The 18,760-nt window shown below is 47.6% G+C and overlaps 4 protein-coding genes across 4 annotated transcripts; 3 read left to right on the top strand and 1 right to left on the bottom strand.

Moving 5' to 3' along the window:
• Positions 1 to 337: 337 nt before the first annotated feature.
• Positions 338 to 4,410, top strand: LOC111074830 (ubiquitin carboxyl-terminal hydrolase 16). Its single transcript, XM_022367788.2, has 5 exons — positions 338 to 392; positions 469 to 902; positions 977 to 1,569; positions 1,663 to 2,888; positions 2,957 to 4,410. The coding sequence occupies exons 1-5, from the start codon at positions 359 to 361 to the stop codon at positions 4,246 to 4,248; spliced, it is 3,579 nt and encodes a 1,192-aa protein (XP_022223480.2). The 5' UTR covers positions 338 to 358; the 3' UTR covers positions 4,249 to 4,410.
• A 1,778-nt stretch (positions 4,411 to 6,188) lies between these two features.
• On the top strand, positions 6,189 to 7,014 carry LOC111074837 (lysozyme). The gene is made up of 4 exons (XM_022367798.2): positions 6,189 to 6,335; positions 6,398 to 6,530; positions 6,605 to 6,754; positions 6,841 to 7,014. The coding sequence occupies exons 1-4, from the start codon at positions 6,189 to 6,191 to the stop codon at positions 6,984 to 6,986; spliced, it is 576 nt and encodes a 191-aa protein (XP_022223490.2). The 3' UTR covers positions 6,987 to 7,014.
• A 3,125-nt stretch (positions 7,015 to 10,139) lies between these two features.
• Positions 10,140 to 12,410, top strand: LOC111074833 (hornerin). The gene has a single exon (XM_022367794.2). It carries the CDS (start codon positions 10,300 to 10,302, stop codon positions 12,256 to 12,258), a length of 1,959 nt encoding a protein of 652 aa, XP_022223486.2. The 5' UTR covers positions 10,140 to 10,299; the 3' UTR covers positions 12,259 to 12,410.
• A 2,018-nt stretch (positions 12,411 to 14,428) lies between these two features.
• On the bottom strand, positions 14,429 to 16,404 carry LOC111074806 (aladin). Its single transcript, XM_022367757.2, has 4 exons — positions 15,811 to 16,404; positions 15,582 to 15,733; positions 15,132 to 15,508; positions 14,429 to 14,864 (listed from the first exon to the last, which is right to left on the bottom strand). The coding sequence occupies exons 1-4, from the start codon at positions 16,342 to 16,344 to the stop codon at positions 14,524 to 14,526; spliced, it is 1,404 nt and encodes a 467-aa protein (XP_022223449.2). The 5' UTR covers positions 16,345 to 16,404; the 3' UTR covers positions 14,429 to 14,523.
• Between the last annotated feature and the right edge of the window lie 2,356 nt (positions 16,405 to 18,760).

The raw sequence follows: 18,760 nt of genomic DNA, 5'->3' as shown, positions 1-18,760 counted from the left end.
GCAGCGACGCGCGTCGGCGGGCCGTGTGGTGGAGTGTGCGTGCAGTGCAGGAATTGGGTTGAATTGAGTGTCCCTCCGGTGGAACGGAACCTAACTGTCCGGCCAGACAACAAAGCGTCCGTCCATCGAGGGTGGAAAGGGGGGCGTGTGCCCAATATGGCAGCAACAGAGTAGCAGCAGCGGGCAAATGAACTTAACCTCAAAGACAACGTGTGACGAAAGATTCCGCCACGACGGACATGATACCCTAAACAGAACACACACACACACACACACACAGACAGCAAAAGTAAGATAAAAGGAATTCATATGTGACATCAAAGTGTCAGATCACATCAGAAAGTCAACGACAAAGGGAATGGAAGCGACAGCCAATGGAAACATTAGAAAAAGCAAGCTCCCACCACAACAAAGACACCATCGAGGCAACCGCATAATCTAATCTCGCGTCTCCATTCTTCCTTTCAGAGCGCGCCAAAAAGGGGGCTAGAGCGAAGCAGTTGCTCGCCATGGGGAAGAAGCGTCAGATGGACAACCACGACAATGCCAGTTCAACGGACTCGGGCCAGGAGGATAGCCACGGCCAGACGGCCGGTGCCAGCGGCTCAGCAAGCGCTGCAGGAGCTGGCAGCTTGGGTGCGGATAGCCCCATGACCAACTGCTGCCAGCACATCAAGAAATCGGTTGATGCGGCCCGGTTGCGGCGTCAACTGAAAACCACCGGCCTGGTATACGAGTGCTCGCAGTGCCAGAAGATCAGCCAGTCCGCTGCATCCGGTTCAGGCTCCGGCGTAGATCTGGCCTGCGACTTCGAGATCGACAGCACGCTCTGGCTGTGCCTCAAGTGCGGCACCCAGCTCTGCGGGCGGTCACGCAAGCAGCACGCCCTCCAGCACTACAAGGTAAGAGGAGAGCATGGCCGCCCGCCCTCAGTTTCAGCAGTTCCTGGACTCTCTTGGCTCTTGTTCTCTTGCAGACACCACACTCGGACTCGCATGCACTGGCCATGAACACACGATCATTTGAGATATGGTGCTATGGCTGCGACAACAAGGTCATCCCCAACTCCCGCAAGAACTTGCTCGAGTGCGTCGAGCTGGTGAAGCGTCTGGCCCAGAAGCCGCCCGCCGATCCACCTGTGGAGGCCACTGTCGTGGCCGCTCCCAGTCCACCCATCATCACCGACATCGAACTGAAATTGAAATCGGCCCTAAATCGGCTCAAACCCATTGTGCCCATGACGGGTGGCTCGTTCGAGGACAACAACAGCACCGGCAGAAGCGGTGGGAAGGCCCTGACAAGTAACCTAACAGCCATACCCCTGCCGTCACCCCCAGGAGCCACCGCCAGCAGCCCTGTTCCGGGCATGGCCAAGAGGATCGACTCCGCCGCCGTCGGCAGCAATCCGAATCGCCCGTGCTCACCCAGGAGCGAACTGGAGCGACTACCGCGTGTCCGTGGACTGACCAATTTGGGCAACACTTGCTTCTTCAATGCTGTTATGCAGTGCCTCGCCCAGACCCCGTTCCTGCTCCGTGTTCTCCGGGAGCTGGCGGAACCAGGAGAAGAGTAAGTGCGCCAGACGGGGAGGCCGAGTGTGGCTGTGACTGGGGATCGATAATCGATGGCTAATTGAGATATCTCTTTCCATCAATTCCACAGATTTGAGCTGCCCGGAGGGACGTTCGATTTCAAAGACAAGGGCCCCACCGACTTGCCGATCATCCGGGGCACCCTCTCCTCCTGGGGCGGCCTCACCTCGGCGCTGGCCAACGCGCTCGAGGAGCTGCAGGTGGGTGGTGGCGTCTTCACACCCAGCAAGCTCTTTGACAGGCTGTGCGCGAAGTGTCCGCAGTTCACGGGCGGGGACCAGCACGACGCCCACGAGCTGCTGCGGCAGCTGTTGGAGAGCGTGCGAAACGAGGATCTCAAGCGCTATCAGCGCGTCATCCTGCAGAACCTCGGCTACAAGGACGAGGACATACAAAGCGTGTCGGAGGAGATGCGGCAGAAGTGCAAGATCTATGGCAACCAGGCCGGCGACCGCATCCTGCGACCAGAGCAGGTCTTCCGCGGATTTCTCGTCTCGACGCTGACCTGCCAGGACTGCCACAGTGTCTCGTCGCGGCACGAATACTTCCTGGACATGTCCCTGCCGGTGGCCGTCGAGAAGCCCCAGCCACCACAGCGGCGCAGGCCCAGCCCCGAGAGCTCGCCCTTTCCCATCGCCGGCCAGACACAGACACAAACACAGAACCAGTCGCAGTCGCAATCCCCCACCAAGATAAACACCAAGTTCACGACGCCCGAGGATAGCAACCCGTTCTCGACGGCTTGTTCCTCCTCCTCCTCGTTCTACCTGCACGCAAACGAGCAGGAGCCCGTCGGTCCGTCCAAGTCGCAGGTGAAGAAGGAGAAGGAGCGCGAGCGCAAAGCGAAGCGGGCGGCCAAGCACCATCGCTACAAGCAGGCACAGAAGCTCACCCTCAACCTGAACGGAAACGGAACGGGAAGCCAGGCCGATGAGTCGGATGCCGGCACAGGGAGAGTGACATCGTCCGGGGGCGGCGACGGCGATGGCCAGACGACCAGCGATGGCCAGGATCCGCCCAAGGAGGATTTAATGTCATCGAGCTCCACCACATCGGAGAACTCGGACGCCGATGTTGAGGACAATTTGATGGATGAAACGGCAAGTGCCAGGGACAGGACTAAGCCCCGAGGGGCCACCGGCGGCTCCTCATCCTCACCCGCTCAGGGAGGCAGCAACAGCAGCAGCAGCAGAAGATTCTTCACCGACACCAATGGCAATGCCCAGCCGCTGGGGGAGAAGCGGGACGACACGCCCGAGAACATGGACAAGGACTCCCTCGAAGAGGATGAGAACGGTAAGCGGAGCTCTGAGTGGGGGAAACCCCTATCCTCTATCCACTTATTCCCCTTCCACATTCCACAGACTCTGGCATAGCCACCAGTCCGTTGCCCAGCGGCATCAGTAAAACAACGACGACCACCACCGCCAACAACAACGAGGCTTCCAGAGGTGCAGAGCAGCAACAGCCACAGAAGGATAAGAAGGAGGAGGGCCAAGCCTCTGCGGACATAGTCACAGCGGGCGTGAGCGAGGTGGGTGCCTCCACCATACGCCAAATCTCGGTTGAATTGGATCTGCCAACGAATGGAGACGTCCGAGAGGAGGCGGGTGAGGCGAATGGGGATGCGGATGCGAATGCTACGCTCCAGCTGCAGGAGATAGCCCACCAGCTGGCTATAAGTGAATTCACCTTGGAGGCCACAGCGGCAACTGCAGCTTCGGCCACAGCCGAGGGGGTGGCAGCAGCAGCCGCGGCGGCAGGAGTCGCGGCAGCAGCACGCGCCAAGCGTGTGCGAACGTACAGCTATTCGGACTGGAGCACCACGATAGCGCCGCGGTACCAGTGCGAGGACGGAGAGTGCTCCGTGCAGTCCTGCCTCAACAACTTCACCGCCGTCGAACTGATGACCGGCCAGAACAAGGTGGGGTGCGAGAGCTGCACCCTGCGGCTGAATGGTAACGATACGAAGGCCAAGTCGGTCAATACGAATGCCACCAAGCAGCTGCTCGTGTCCAGCCCTCCGGCGGTGCTCATTCTCCACCTGAAACGCTTCCAGCTTGGGCCGCGCTGCATATTCAGGAAGCTAACGCGGCCGGTCAGCTATCCAAACATGCTGGACATTGCCGCCTTCTGCGGATCCAAGGTGAAGAATCTGCCCAATATCGATCGCAAGCAGAAGAAGCTTCTGTACGCCCTCTACGGGGTGGTGGAGCACTCGGGCGGCATGTATGGCGGCCACTATACCGCCTACGTTAAGGTGCGGCCCAAGGTGACGCCGGAGGACAATCGCTGGAAGTTCCTGCCGCACGGCAGCAAGGCCGAGCTCGATCAGGATGACGAGCAGCTGAAGAAGCTGGAGGAGCTGCTGGCCAAGGAGAAGGCCTCGCGCCTTCTGCACTTGAACTCGATGAACGACAGCGACGACTTCACCAACTCCAGCAGCAATTCATCTACCTCGGACGAGTTCAATACCAATCCCAATGGCGGTACCGGCCAGGATGGCCATCACGAGCAGCAGGAGGAGGAGGCTGCCAATGTGCAGGCGCCGCCAGGGAAATGGTACTACGTATCCGATTCGCGGGTCCAGGAGGTTAGCGAGGACGCGGCGCTCAAGGCCCAGGCCTATCTGCTCTTCTACGAGCGCATCTACTAAGGGGGAGGAGACTGGAAATGGGACTAGAACTAGCCCAAGGGACAACGAGAACTACTACTAGGCACTATGGACGGGGGAAAGCAACAAGAGAAGAGAAAAGAGAAGAAAAGAAAAGAGAGAGAAAGAGGAGCAGCAGCCATCGTTCCATTATATAGCTTACGATAGACCTATAAAATATTTTTTATTTATCAATTTGTTTTTCGACCTCCCCAAATTTAATTCTTGTTATTTTTTATAGCCGCTCTCCAACTCTCTCTCTCTCTCTCTCTATGCTTTAAGTTCATTTGTTTTTATTCATGAAACATGTTTTTTTTTTGGGCGGGGACAACGATGTTTTGGGAAAAACGTAAAAATACCGAACGGCAGCCACGGGGGAATGGCAAAGATGACCCAACACGCCAAATGCATTTGTTTTAGAACCCCAACTCCAAGAAGGTTTAACCATTTCGAAATCAGGTTTTTTTTTGTTTCAGTTGATGGGAGGGGGGAGGAGGGGGGAACCAGCTTTAGTAGAAATGCATTGAAAACGAATTGCTCTTTCCTTGCTTATATGACTAGACGGTATGATGAAGGGTATGATGAAATATATTTTATACTCAAAAACGATAAAAAAGAAAAAACGAACAAAAAGATAAGTGGAAGAAAAAGATATGATAGAAACGGAGGAGGTTGACTTAATGAGAAATGCAATGTTTATTAGTTCTAAGTTTTTGAATGGTTAACTTTATTTTGTCTGTGGTCCAATAATCATCCAAAAGCATTGCCCTGAGTGAAGACAGAGGACCGTAGACCCCGTGGAGTGGTGTTAAGTGCAATCAAGACAGCAAAAAGCCACGAGAAGAAAACGAAACAGAAGCAATTAACCACAATGTGTTTAGAGTTACGATAAATCGAAAAGAACGGATAGAAGAGAGAAAAAAACAATCGAAAAAAAACCCAGAAGGGAACCTACATATAACTAGTGGCTGGGGCTGGGGGGGGGGTATGGGGTATCGTATAGGAAGGGGAATACATATATACATACATACATGAATATGAATATGAAACAACAACCAATTGCTCGCTTCTGCCAATAAATGTAACTTGTATCGCGGTATATTTAATATAATACAATACAATACTTTATATACTCTATATGTAATGGGCTATATATATATACATACAATATACAATACACAACATATACTTATACACACATATATACAATCGTAGATATTTACAATTCCGGAGTAATATTACTTAAAATTAAAATGTGTCGCGCAGCTAAAACTAGTAGCAATGGGTTGAGAAATTCGAGAGACGGCAACGACAGAGATTTTTACCATAGGGAAACATACATAATTAATTATACAACACACCATTTATAATACACATAGGTTTAACTATCGGTTTAATTAAAACTAAAATAACAACTAACCTTCCATGGACTCGTATGTATAATAAAGAGAGAAACAATTTGAGATACATTTGTGGTGGCTACTGCCAACCTGGGCGGTTTTAGCTGAGCGAATGCCCAGGCAATGCCCGTGAAGCGCTGCCGCATGACGTAAGGAAAGGAAGGAGACTCTTAGGTTTCGATAAGTATTGGTATAAAAAACATTATCATACATTGCCCCCCCCCCCCGGACACCACATTTCCCCCCACTTCAGTTACGAACAAAATGTTGAAGAAGTGAAAATCAGAATAATGATAAATGGAAGATATGCACATACATACCTACATACATATTTATGTACGAATGAATGATAAATGCATAGCCAGGTATAACCGGATTAACACCTATCTACCTCCACTCCATGTACTCGTGGGAGAGATTCGCATCGTATGCAAAATGACTCTGAGTGTTAAATAAATTCTAGGAAATCCCAATTTTAATCGCAGATTGTAGACTGGTGTGCGTTGGAGCGCCTGCCCCCTACCCCTCCTTTCGTTAAGCAAGATGAAAAACGACAACAAAGCGGCGCCGCTTATCGGGCACCCAGCATCTGCCCCACACCGACCCGAAGGTGGCCGGGTTCACACTCGCAATCAGATGCCACACTTGCCAGACACAGACCCACAGCCCAAAGCCAAAGCCAGAGCCTCAGTCAGAGCTAAAGTCAGAGCTGGAGCTCTGAGCCAGTCGCACGATGAGAGCAGCGGCGCTAGCAATTGTTCTATTTGGGTCTGGTTCTGGGTCTGCTGTGGGGTCCCGGGGCACTGGCCAAGCGGTATCTGCGCTGTGAGCTGGCCCGCAAGCTGCTCGACCAGCACGGCTTCGAGCGTAGCCTTCTGTCCAACTGTGAGTAGAATTCGGTATTGATTGGCTCCAGAGAGCCTTGCTCTGGCCTGTAATCCCGATCCCACTCCACACAGGGATCTGTCTTCTGGAGCACGAGAGCGAACTGGAGACGACCCGCACCACTACGAACCCCAATGGATCGCGCAGCCTGGGCCTGTTCCAGATCAACAGTCGATACTGCCAGGAGGGCAGACGAGGAGGCATCTGCAACGTCAAATGCGAAGGTCTGGGGATATCGAATCGAAATTGTTGGGTCACCTAACGCTCCTCTGCTCCTCCTGTTCTCTTCTTTTTTTGCGAACTTTTGCAGATCTGCTCGATGAGAATCTGCGCGAGGCGGCCGTCTGTGCCAGGCGGATTCAAACCACGGACGGGTTTCGTCATTGGAATGGCTGGCAGCGATACTGCCGCAACACCCAGAACCTTCCCAATCTGAAGGTCATCTGTGGCATCTAGGAAATGGCCATAAAAAAGGGGGTTGGTGGGAGGTAATATAGTGCGCGTCGCTAATCAGAGTAATCCGAGATTAGAGTACGAGTGGGGAACATTTTGTGGGGGAATAATATCATATATACTCGTAATCGTCGTAGTTTAGATATTGTATTAAATCATAGAAATATAACTCTGTGGTTGGAATGTAGTACATATAACATAACCCACTTGACTTTCATTTTCAATCGAACCTTTCTTTTGCAGTTGCTAAAATCAAATGAATTAAATTTCAAGATCTTGAATCTAAGTAGATTTCTATACAAACAAATGCTCAGCTCGTATATTTTGCCACTGAAATTTCTCACCGTTCTATGGTAATTACTTCAATGATATTTATATTCAACTTAGAATGGATTCCGATTTCTTTGTGAACGAAATTTACTCTCACAACCATTTGATATTTCCTTCGACCAATTTAAGATGTGCCTGTTCTATTTACAATATTATTTATTTATCTATTTTTATTAATTTAGGGCAAACATAAAATATTAACTTACAAATATGCGAGCACTAGCTACTGGGGCCTACTGGGGCACTGTTGTTATTATATTATATATTATTTTAATTGTCGTTGTAATGCCTGTTTTAAAGCTATGGCTTTTGTTTTGAAAGCGTAAAAATCGGCTTGAAAGATCTCAATTGTCTGAAGAATGGTCCTATAAATGTGAACCGCAGTGTTCCAATCAACAGTCTCTCGCTCGTTCTCTCTATATCAGTGGGCAAGTGAGCTTTTGCTCTCGCGTGGCTTTATCACTCGAAAGTTCGTGCGTACACGGAGAGTAAAACTCTCTCTCTCTCTCTGGCTATCTATTTCTGTCTCAGCTTTCATTGCAGCTCATTAACACAATTGACGAGCGAGCAAGCAAGCTTACGCTCAACTTGGGGCTTTTTGGACCCTGTCCCTGTCGGGGGCATCTGATTTTTCATTTGGCGATACCACCCGCTCCAGAGCAGCTGCTCCCCCACCCGAGTCCAGTTATTGTTTCAATTTCAATTTGGCGACGTGTACAAAACTACAAAGAAAAATCAGCAAAGAAAAGAAACCAATAAAAAAAAACTGAAAAGTTCTGATGAAATAGAACAAAACGTCTATTGAAGCAAAGAAAGAAAGAAAGACCAGTGCCCCCCAGTGCCAGAGATACATATAAAACGCTCTACATATAAAAATATACAAAGCAAATTTCATGCGAACTTTTGCAAATAAATAAATGATTTTGTGTGTTTGATCTCAACCCCTGACCCCTGCTGGCTCGCCCCTGCCTTGTCCCTGCCCCCAAACCTGTGACTCATCTGTTGATGATGAAACCAAATCCCGGTCATGCTTGTTTCATTCAAAATGAAATCAAGAAAATTATACACTCAATTCCCTCTCTCGGACGGGACTGATGATCAGTCGTGAAGCTGCTTCTGTCGCGGGCCCAAGTTAAAGCCGCCTGACAAAGCAAATCCCCAGTCCCAGTGGTTGACGTTTTTTTTATGTTTTCTGTGTTGAAGTTGGCCCTAGACTCAGACCCCAAATTATTGTATGATAATGCATAGATATGTTCTTCATGTGATTCACAATTTCTGATTTCACAACAACAACAAATAAAAACGACCAAACTCTATTTTCTGATATGATGAAATTCGCATAGTTAAGTGGAAAAATGTTTTTTGTATAAAGAACTCAACCGAGTAGAATTAAATGTTTCAGTGTGAACCAAGTGATCTCTGCAGTTCATGAAATAAATTGCCCATAAATATGCATATGTATTAAATATTATGTTTGGAATCTGTTGGAGAGAATAACGCCCCTCCATTGTGTTTATATTTGTGCTAGCAATACAATGTACAATATACATCTGCAAGATCTCAATTCTGGGCTATGCTTGTATGATCCATATAATACATATCTAAAGAGAAGGAATTTTCTTTATTTGTGAAAAGATTTGGGGTTCAATCAATGTACTGCAATTGATGTGTGAAATTAAGCTAAATCAGAATAAATCTAAAAGATATTGTGATGGATATCTACTGATCGGCAGTACTTTAATTTCAATTAATTTGAATATTGTGCTGGGTGCAACGAAAGCAAAGCTAAATATGAACTAAAGAAAAGATCTCTATGAGAGATCAAATAAAATATGAATGAATATGAATATTCTTTTAAAATTTAAATGGACTTTACGAAGACTCTACGATCAAGTATGCATGAGTGATCCCTTGATCATGGAGCATTTCTCTTGATCCTGTCTTATGGAGATGATTAAGTAAATGCATGAGTGATCCATATAACCAATATGTATATGATCATGGAGCATTTATCTTGATACTGCCCCAAAGTCACGTAAATGCATGAGTGATCCCTTGGATATAGGGATCATGGAGCTTTACGTTGATTTATATGCCATGCCCCGAACACTATATGGACCCTCATGATGCCCAATGATCCTTGGTCCCATCCTCTAAATGTCTACTTATTTCTGCTATCTGATAGTCTATATATCTTTATACTTAAGCCTTTTAGAATTATTTAGATATTATCTACGATGCCAATAAATGCCGATTTGCCTCTCTGGCAGCTGAAACTTGAAGCTTCTTGCACCTGATTAATTTCAGTGAAACGATCCTTAAAGGTCTGACTCATCCCATCCACCTCCACTCCCCCCACCATATTGATGTCATTAACATACAAAAATATATTTTCATGGTTTTGCGTAATTCTTTCGCTGCCAATTCCACTCATCCGCATGCAGGGGTATTTCATCACGTTGCGAAAAGAAGTAAAAAATTTCCCCGCCCTGAGCCCCAGAGTGTGGCTTAGGCAGCACGCCTTTGGCCTTGTGGTTGTCTCGTCGTCATGTGTGGGTGTGTGTGTGTGTGTGTATCCCGTGTATCGGGAACGGGAACGAGAACGACGACGCCAAATCCACGTAGCTGATAGCGAAACGCGCAATCTAGGGATAAAGGGTGACAAAGGGGGTATGTCTATTGGGGGGTATTCACCGACGCCGTTGGCTATTTTTATCGCTCTCCGGCCTGCTACGCAGTTAGCATTGGCTCCATGTGTATGCATGCTCCAGTGCTTTGACGGCTCTCTGCTGCTGTCAGCCGCAGCTTTCTGGGAGAGTATAAAAGATGCCGGCCGGCAAGCGTTCGTTACCAGTTCGAAGCTTGCAGCGACAGCGAAAGCAAAGCCAAAACAACAGTTCACACACACACACACACACACACTCGTACACAGAAGCAGAAAGCCAAAGCTTAACGTACATCTGATTGGAGCAAGGGAGACAGAAAGATGAGTGAATTAGCGAAATTGCAGGAGCAACTGGGCCTGGGCCAACAGCAGCAGGGACAGCAGCAGCAACAGTCGGTGGAGCTGCTCGAATGTGACATCGAGTTCGACGAGGAGCAGCCGCAGTCCTCGCAGCAGGCAGGGGGCATCGAGCAGCCCACCAGGGCCAACAATCAACGGTCGGACGCGCTCTTCATCGAGGCCATCAAGAAGGTATCGAAGGTGCATTACATGCTGGAGCAGGCCATGGTCCTGCTGGCCGCGGAGGAGGCCTCCGAGGGCGCCAAGTCCCACTCGAAGAAGTCCAAGAAGCAGCACAAGAAGGACAAGAAGAAGGACAAGAAGAAGGACAAGAAGAAGGCCAAGAAGCAGGAGAAGAAGCGCAGGCAGTCCGCTGCGGCGGCCGTCGGTGAGCAGCCGGACGTGGAGCTCGACGATGAGGAGCTGCCCTCCACCAGCCGTCGGCGCTCCGATAGCATCAGCTCGACGAGCTCCAGCTCCAGTTCCAGCTCAAGCTCCAGCTCCTCGAGCAGCTCCAGCTCCAGCTCAAGCTCGGAGGACGAGTCGCACTACTATGCGTATGGCTGGGGACGCAAGCACTGGGGTGGCGGATGGCCCTATGGCCACCATGGACGCGATCGTTCCCGATCTCGCAGTCGTTCTCGTGGACGTCATGGCCACGGTCATGGAGGGCATCGTCGTCACGACAACGGACATGGACACGGCCACGGACATGGACATGGCCACGGACACGGCCACGGACATCGTCGTCATAGCCATGGCGTCCATCATTTTGGGCCCCATCACTTCGCACACCAACATTTTGGACCCCAGCACCTTGGTCCTTATGGCTTTGGGCCACGCGACTGGGCGGCCGCCTGTCCGGCCGGATTCGATCGCCGTGCCGCCTGGCTGGCACCTTGGACCGAGCAGAGCCGGTTTTTTCGGTCGGCGGGCCTGCCGTGGGCCCTGGAACACAGTGCGGCAAGAAGGAGGCGATCGATCTCTAGGCCACCAGGCCGTGGAGATTGGAGACATCAGCACGGTGAGCATCAGCGACGTGGACACGGACACGGACACAGACATGGCCACAAGGGTGGTTCACATGACCGTCGAGTAGCTCGTTCGAGCTCCAGCTCCAGCTCTCGCTCGAGTTCCAGTTCGGAGAGCGAGCCGGAACTGAGCAAGGGAGGACGCGGACGCAAGGGTCGACGTCGCAGCAGCCATCATGGCAAACGCTCCTCCAGTTCTAGCTCCACCAGGCGTACGGACAACGAAAGGAAGCACAAGGAGAAGCAGGGTGGCGGCCGCAAGCAGAGTCGTGCAGAAGGGCATCATGGACCGCATCACGGTCCTCATCATGGACCCCATCACGGACCCCATCACGGTCCTCATCACGGTCCGCATCACGGTCCGCATCACGGTCCGCATCACGGTCCGCATCATGGACCACATCACGGTCGTCATAGTTTCCCTCACGGACCTAATTTTGGACTCCATCTTGGCCCCGATTTCGCCTGGCATTTTCATGGACGCTATGGAGGCCATCCGGCTGTCGGCCTGGAAGGAGCACCCACCTATGGCCCTCCAACGGCTCCCAGCTATGGGCCACCGCCTGACTGGCATGGCCGCAGATGCAGTCAATTCCGTTCGCGTTCGCGTTCTCGCTGTCACAAAAAGAAGGAAGAACGAAAGGGTTCTCGCTCCCACTCTCGCTCTCGCTCACGATCGCGCTCAGGCGGGATAAAGCACGGCAAGGACATGGAAAAGAAACATCAGGGACATGGCAAGGGACACATTTCAAATCCTGTACACGGCCTCCATCGTGGATCCATTCCAAATCGTGGACACGGCAATCATCATCGTGGATCTGTGCCTCATTTCGAGCATCATAGAAGCGCCCTTCATCGCGGCTCCGTTCCCCTTCACGGTCCTGAGAGCCCTTGGGGCTGGGGTGCCTAAGCGACAGCGGTGACAGCGGCCCTCCCACAACAAAAAAATATCAATTTATCTTCAATTTAACCAACCTCAAACATATTCATTGATGTTGTGCCCCACAAACTATTATTATTAAACGCGTATACCAAAAAAAAATATATATATTATAATCCTTATAAACGTTATATTATATATGTATGTATGAAAGAGCAAGAAAAATATAAATAAAAATTATAAAACTAGAAAACCCAAATTAATGATGTTTGTTTTTATTGCGTTGGCGCTTTCGCCTTTCTATGCGCTTCTCAAAATGTTTAGCCAAACGTAAATACTCGTACTCGTATTTTTTGTAGCATTTAAACATTCTATTATTTAATTACAAGCGCAGGTTCCCATACACCCACCAGCCAGCTTTGGCTGCTTGAACAATGGCAAATTATTTCATTTAATTGCATTAATTCAGTGGACGAAACCACCGTTAATGCATCCACTCAGATAAAAACATCACCCGACAGCCACAACAGCAACAAAATAAATATAATTAATATAAAAAGCAAATTTAATCCCATTAGCGGGAATTAAAATGCCATCGGGAAAAACAAATAACAAAAACAATTCATTTTATGTGGAATATTTATGAGACAGTTTTTTGGTTGAAACTTTAAGTGGGTCCAGGCCATGGGGGGCTTATGGAGCGCATTGTCGGGGCATGACGAGGCCAGATAAGGCGTGTGGTTCGAGTGGGCGGTTTTCCCCCATAGAAATGACGGCGCCATGCCAGCGATAACACGGCTCGATAAGTTGATTGAACATATTAGAGACATAGAGATACGAGAGAGAGAGAGGGAAGCACTCTATCTATTTTCACTCAATTACGCATATTTTTGGCGGTGCTCTGGCGATAGGTAATCCAATTAACTGCTGCCAAAGGCCAATTGCAACCACAGTGGCTGCCATACCCTCAATAGCCAGGCAAGAAATGGAACAACCTGTGCATGGGCGGAGAGGACATACCTTTACACTTTACGAACCAAAAAAAAAAAAAAGGGAAAAAAAAAGGGGGGGACAAGGAGGAAAACGCATAGTGTTCTCTTGATCATCAATGAGGATTTTCTCTTCTCTTTATGAATTTACATACATGCCAAATAAAGCTAAAAAGGAAGAGGTGTAGTTTCGGTCGTTCCTTTGTCAGCTGTACATATGCATATATGTATTACATATGTACATTGTACATTTAATAAATAAATACAAATTTAAATTACAAATCGGATCCAGGTATAGGAGGATCAGTAAAGAGTAAGGGATCGGATCCTGGCCACATTTTTCATAGCAGAAATGCTAATTTTGACCATTCTCTGGAGGGGTCTTTGTTGCATCTTCATTGCATCGTCAGGGCTTCCGATGCACCAGATACAGATGCACCAGCAACTGTACCCAGTATTTACTGTTCTCTCTCTTAATCGCTCTCTTAAGCGGGGCCCACACAAGAGAATATTGGCTAAGAGAAAAAACCTATTTAGCTGGGTACAGTTGATGGTGCATTTATGGTGGGAGGGGGAGATTTATGTATGGGAACAGCAAAGAGCTAAGAACAGAACAGATTGTGTTGCTTATGTAACAGATACCTGAAATGCAACGCAACAAATAAAGTAAACTCTCAAAGCCCCTAAGGGAACACTTTCTGAGGGGCAAGTGTCTGGGAACAGAAGTTTTTGTACAGTCTTTGTGTACAATTTGTTTGGCTGGGGAAGAGATTTGGGTGAGGTGTGTGCTATGATATTCTCTTTGCCGGGTACACAAATTGTCTTAGAACTGCTAGTTCAGTGGTAAAGTGATTCTAATTTGTATTTGCTGCAAGCCTCTGAAGCTCCAGCTGAAGCCTGGCATTCTCCACAATCTCTCGACCGACTCAGCTGCCCAGGGCATTAAGGCATTGACAAACAGACAAAGTAGGCAGCGGGACGCCGTCAGAGACGAAGCAAAGGTGAAGGCGCATCCATGCAACATCTTGGTAATTTTATATTCCTTGATAGTCGTCTCCAGTGCGAGATGAGCGAGTGATAAGAAAGGAAGAGCACATATGGAATGTAGATGGAACGACGAGCCGATCGCCCCTGGATACAGGATAAGTTACTTTTATTTAGCCAAATAGATCGCAGGGGGGCTTGCTAGTCGACTCTTGACTCTGGGACTCTTGTTGTTCTCTTTCAATTTTATTCACTAACAAACACTTTATAGAATACAAAAATACAAAACGACCATCCTGAGAATTCTCCCGGCCATCGGCCATCAATCGAAGGCATAGTACTGAATACGTCCCGAGGACCACGCAATGGTCACAATAGATCGATCGTCATCCTTGTACAGCGGCTGGAAGCAAACGAAACTGGGATACTCGGCTGCGTTCTCGCCACTGAGATAAAAGGCGGGCGAAATTTGCAGGTCGTACTTTGTGATGAATGTGCGGAAAACGGAAATGTGATTGGTGGACTTGTAGGTGATCACCAAATAGTTGCCATGCGGACACCAGGCCAGCTGCTGGACAGGGCCACCGATCAGCGATCTATTCTCATCGGCACTGCAAGCATTTAGATCCGCTATGGGCAGTACCTCCTTCTCGTCCTTAGTCGCTAGGGGGGGGGGAAGAGGAAAGACGAGGTTCATTGGAAGGTGATTGGCAACGTAAGGATATGAATTATGATATTTTGAACTGATTTCAAGTGTTGGCAGCATTATACAGGCGGTCTGGAAACTCAAGCAGCCGCCAACCTGTTGCTAACTAATTTACTCTTGGGCAGCCGCTGGTGGTCATAGTCTGGCCATAACTCTGGGCCAAACATTTTAACCAGACTGCCCTTGATTTTCCCCCTTTAGCATTCGCATTCGAATTAACTTACATTTCAACATAGTTTGCTGGACGAACTGCAGTCGATAGAGAATCGGCTCGGTCGTACTGACAAAGAGCAGGAAGCGGCCACAGGGTGACCAGCAGGCAGTCTGGACATGGCCACCGTTGCCGCACGTCCAACGCTCAGTGGTCCAATGGTTGTGGCAGTTCCACACACGAAATACTCGATCGACGGTGCCAGCGAAGAGCCAATCGTTGCCCGGTGACCACTTGAGCAGGGATCCGGGCGGGCCCAGTCTCTTGAGCGGCTCCATTAGTGCACTGTCCGGCTGCCAGATGATGATCGAGCGATCGCCAATGGAAGCGGTCGCCAATAGGTTACCAACCTTGTTCCACTGCATAGAGGTGATGGGTAGGTTAGCGGGACTGCAAAAAAAGTAAAAATAATTAATACAAATACCGGCTGAGTGGTGAATCAATCTTGGCAATAAATACTCACTGCTTAAAGATCTGACTGGGCGAATTGGTACGTCCCAGAATCATGGTGTTGTCCACTACCCAGAAGCAGAGACCCTGACGGCAGCCAATCACAATCTCCGTGGCACTCAGTGGACGCCAGGCCATGCACGTTATTTGTGTCTGAGTTGCACTCTTCAGTGGATCAGATTATCGGGTTAGGTTTGGCGGAGGGAATATGAATATTTGTGACTGGAACGACTGGCACTCACCTTCAAGACGGGTGTCGCTGCATTGGTGGTGTTCTTGGCGTAGATGCGCACCACATCGTCAATGCCAGCTACGGCTAGCTTGAAGACATGACAGTTCCATGCCATGAACCGCACATCGCTATCTGTCCAATCCCTGGTCTCCACATACTGGGCGATCCGCTCGGCACTCACATCCTGTGTGTGCGGGAATACTTTCAACTTAAGCGTATTGGCGATGTCCAGCAGCTGGGATATGTAGTCACCGGTTCTGCCCAACCACGGAGCCTGTTCGCGAGTCTTTTCGCTGCGAGTTTCGGACAGCGACTCCCAGAAGCCACCCTCAAAGAAGGTGCGAATGATGCGTTTCAGCACACCTTCATTTACCGGCACAAAACCCTGACCGCCATAAAAACGATGCGCCGATGAATTGTGTAGCTCGCTCTTCAGCTGTATCCTGGGGTAGTTGTCCAGCTCAGGAATATAATTGGGACGAAACGACGGATCCGCCAGGGCGCTGAACGGCGGGCATTGTTTCAGATTGCTTAACGCTGCCATTTACTTTTGATTTCAATGTAAACATAACCCACGCCAACCCAAAAGAGTAAAAGTGCGGCAAAACAAAAGTGCGGCCACACTAGCAAAGTGAATCGAATGCATCACTGAAAGTGATACTTTTATTAATGGTATTCCTGAAAGCGATATTAGTGGCCACAATTAAATACAATGGTATCCATTTTGAAGGGAAAAGTAGATAGATGGATAGCCTTATGGGAAATGCCTGCAGTCAGATCGGGCGAAATGTATGCGTCCAGTTGACTTTCCAGTTGAGCTGGGAACAGCGCTGTATACGAGAAGAAAGGAGAAAAATACCAACTCTTAAAAAACGGTGATAAAATTATCGACTCACTCAAAAAAATCGGTATTTTTTTGCGATAAGTATAAACAAAATTTGGCGGTCACATCAAATCGATTTCACTTCAGATTCAAAGAATTGTCCGTTGTTTTTTTTAACTAGGAGGAGCCAGCCACAATTTCTAAATAAATCCACTCCTAGAGCTGGGTGCTTTGAAACATTGGAAGCTTGCAGCTATGAAACTCTGAGTTTTTTTGATATGAAACAATTGAGACTAGCTGCTTGAATCTTGATCGTTCAGGTGAAAATAAGTCGACATGTTTAATTTTTTTCTACAGTATCGGTAAAACACCGATTGGGAAACGCTTTGGAAACAACGGAAAAAATTAAAAAGCTTTACAGAGCTGGCAATCGGAGTGCCGGACGGTCTATCCGCTGTCACGTCACCGTCACCCCATGGACAGACGCCCTGGAAGAGAGATTAGCGATAACCCCCCGCTAGAGCGAGCGGCCCGGCCCCATTGCTGTTCGGTAAATGGAAAACAACTCGACTTTGTTTTTTTTTTTTTTTCATTTATTTTGTAACGCTTTCATTTAATTGCTAGATAACCTAAAATTCGCCATAAACTAAATGGTTTTTACTTCAGAAAAAATGTAATTTACTATATAAAAATACACACACAGTTGTGTTGCAATGGAAGCATAAATAGGCATGTTTCAGCATGTAACAAAATTCATGTACAGTTGTGTTCGATCCCGATCGGCTGTTGTCTTTTTTCGTTGCTGTCTTTTGTGCGAAAGAAATCTATGAATTATCATGGTACAGTATGGTTATATAAATAACAAACAAGGTAATTGCTGATTGTAGTACATAATAAGTATATTGTATAAATAATGAATAATTCAACTGGCATTCAAAAACTCTTTCTTTCCTCCTCTCTCTCCCGATATTGATTATGTGGGTCATTCCAGAGTTCTCTTTCTTTCTCTCTCTAGCTTCCGATTAGTATATTATTATTTTATTTTTTCTTAAAAGGGAAGACGATCCATTTGATAAGGCCACACATTGACGTTGGTACGATTTTGTTTTGTGTGTGTTCTGTGCTTGTTTGTTGTACAAAGGGAAGAGCATGTTTTTATAAAAAAAGAATTATTGTATAATAATTACCAAAAAAGCTGGGGGTTTCAGTTATGTCTAGGTTTAAGTATAAATACAGCAAAAAAAAAAAACAGTAATTTAAATTGGTTTGTTTACATAGTATCATTATGTGGTAGACCTTTGCACTCTGCCGTAACAAGTGGGGATTGGTTGGGTAGTACTCGTGGAATAAGATACATACATAGAAATTAAATACAAATAAATAATTAATATGCCTTTTGCACTACTCTCTACGTGCATTTACGAACGATTTAACTCGCTTGTTTTTTTTTTTTGTTAATTTGTTTTGTTTTCATTCTTTCTCAAGACTATAATAATTTGTGTGTTTTCTGTATTTGTTTCATATTCATATATATATTATATTAATGATAAGGCACTTTGAGAATTATAAACCCCTCCCCCCCCCCATTTGATTTATTAACGAGCGCGCTCTCTCTTTCTCTCTCTTATATTGCATTTCTTCGAATGATGCTGTTGCTGTGCTATTGTTGCAGATTTTACGTAAATATAATACCGCTGTCACTGTCAAATGGATCTAATAAATATAAATAGTTAACTATTTAATTGCGATTGAATTTAAATGGGACAATGACATACAAAAAATATAAGGATTCCAAAAATATCTATCGATTCAGGCATAAATAAATATACGTATGTATGTTGTATGTCGGGGTGTGTCTGTTTGTACATAAATAATTTAAATATTTCCATTAAGTTGTGGCTCGCTATTTTGTATTTGTTGCTCCGTTTCGCTTAATTATACATCGCTAACACTGTACTCAGTTTTGTGTGTGTGTGTGTGTGTGTCGATCTGACCGACCACCTCCCACAAACACCAAAGATTAACCAAATATGCCCCCCTGCCAGCTGCTTGTTTTCTATGGGGGGTTTCCCTTGCAGGGGCTAAAGGCTTTGTCGGTTTTTGTCGTGGCCTTTGGGCTTGGGGCCCTGATTATATA

Source organism: Drosophila obscura, unplaced genomic scaffold (genome assembly GCF_018151105.1).
Source record: "Drosophila obscura isolate BZ-5 IFL unplaced genomic scaffold, ASM1815110v1 contig_165, whole genome shotgun sequence".
Lineage (NCBI taxonomy): Eukaryota > Metazoa > Arthropoda > Insecta > Diptera > Drosophilidae > Drosophila > Drosophila obscura.
Note: the sequence above shows the minus strand (reverse complement) of the source record. Positions and strands in the feature narration are given on the sequence as shown.

Bases quoted from the DNA above. Each gene is read 5' to 3' on its own strand.
- LOC111074837 (XM_022367798.2), top strand. From the start codon at position 6,189: ATGAAAAACGACAACAAAGCGGCGCCGCTTATCGGGCACCCAGCATCT. The intron at 6,336-6,397 runs GTCAGAGCTAAA...CAGCGGCGCTAG, and splicing joins AAGCCAAAGCCAGAGCCTCA to CAATTGTTCTATTTGGGTCT. The intron at 6,531-6,604 runs GTGAGTAGAATT...CACTCCACACAG, and splicing joins GCGTAGCCTTCTGTCCAACT to GGATCTGTCTTCTGGAGCAC.
- LOC111074830 (XM_022367788.2), top strand. From the start codon at position 359: ATGGAAGCGACAGCCAATGGAAACATTAGAAAAA. The intron at 393-468 runs GCAAGCTCCCAC...TCTTCCTTTCAG, and splicing joins CAATGGAAACATTAGAAAAA to AGCGCGCCAAAAAGGGGGCT. The intron at 903-976 runs GTAAGAGGAGAG...GTTCTCTTGCAG, and splicing joins ACGCCCTCCAGCACTACAAG to ACACCACACTCGGACTCGCA.
- LOC111074806 (XM_022367757.2), bottom strand. From the start codon at position 16,344: ATGGCAGCGTTAAGCAATCTGAAACAATGCCCGCCGTTCAGCGCCCTG. The intron at 15,734-15,810 runs GTGAGTGCCAGT...GATCCACTGAAG, and splicing joins CAGCGACACCCGTCTTGAAG to AGTGCAACTCAGACACAAAT. The intron at 14,865-15,131 runs GTAAGTTAATTC...CCCCCCCCCTAG, and splicing joins CCAGCAAACTATGTTGAAAT to CGACTAAGGACGAGAAGGAG.
- LOC111074833 (XM_022367794.2), top strand. From the start codon at position 10,300: ATGAGTGAATTAGCGAAATTGCAGGAGCAACTGGGCCTGGGCCAACAG.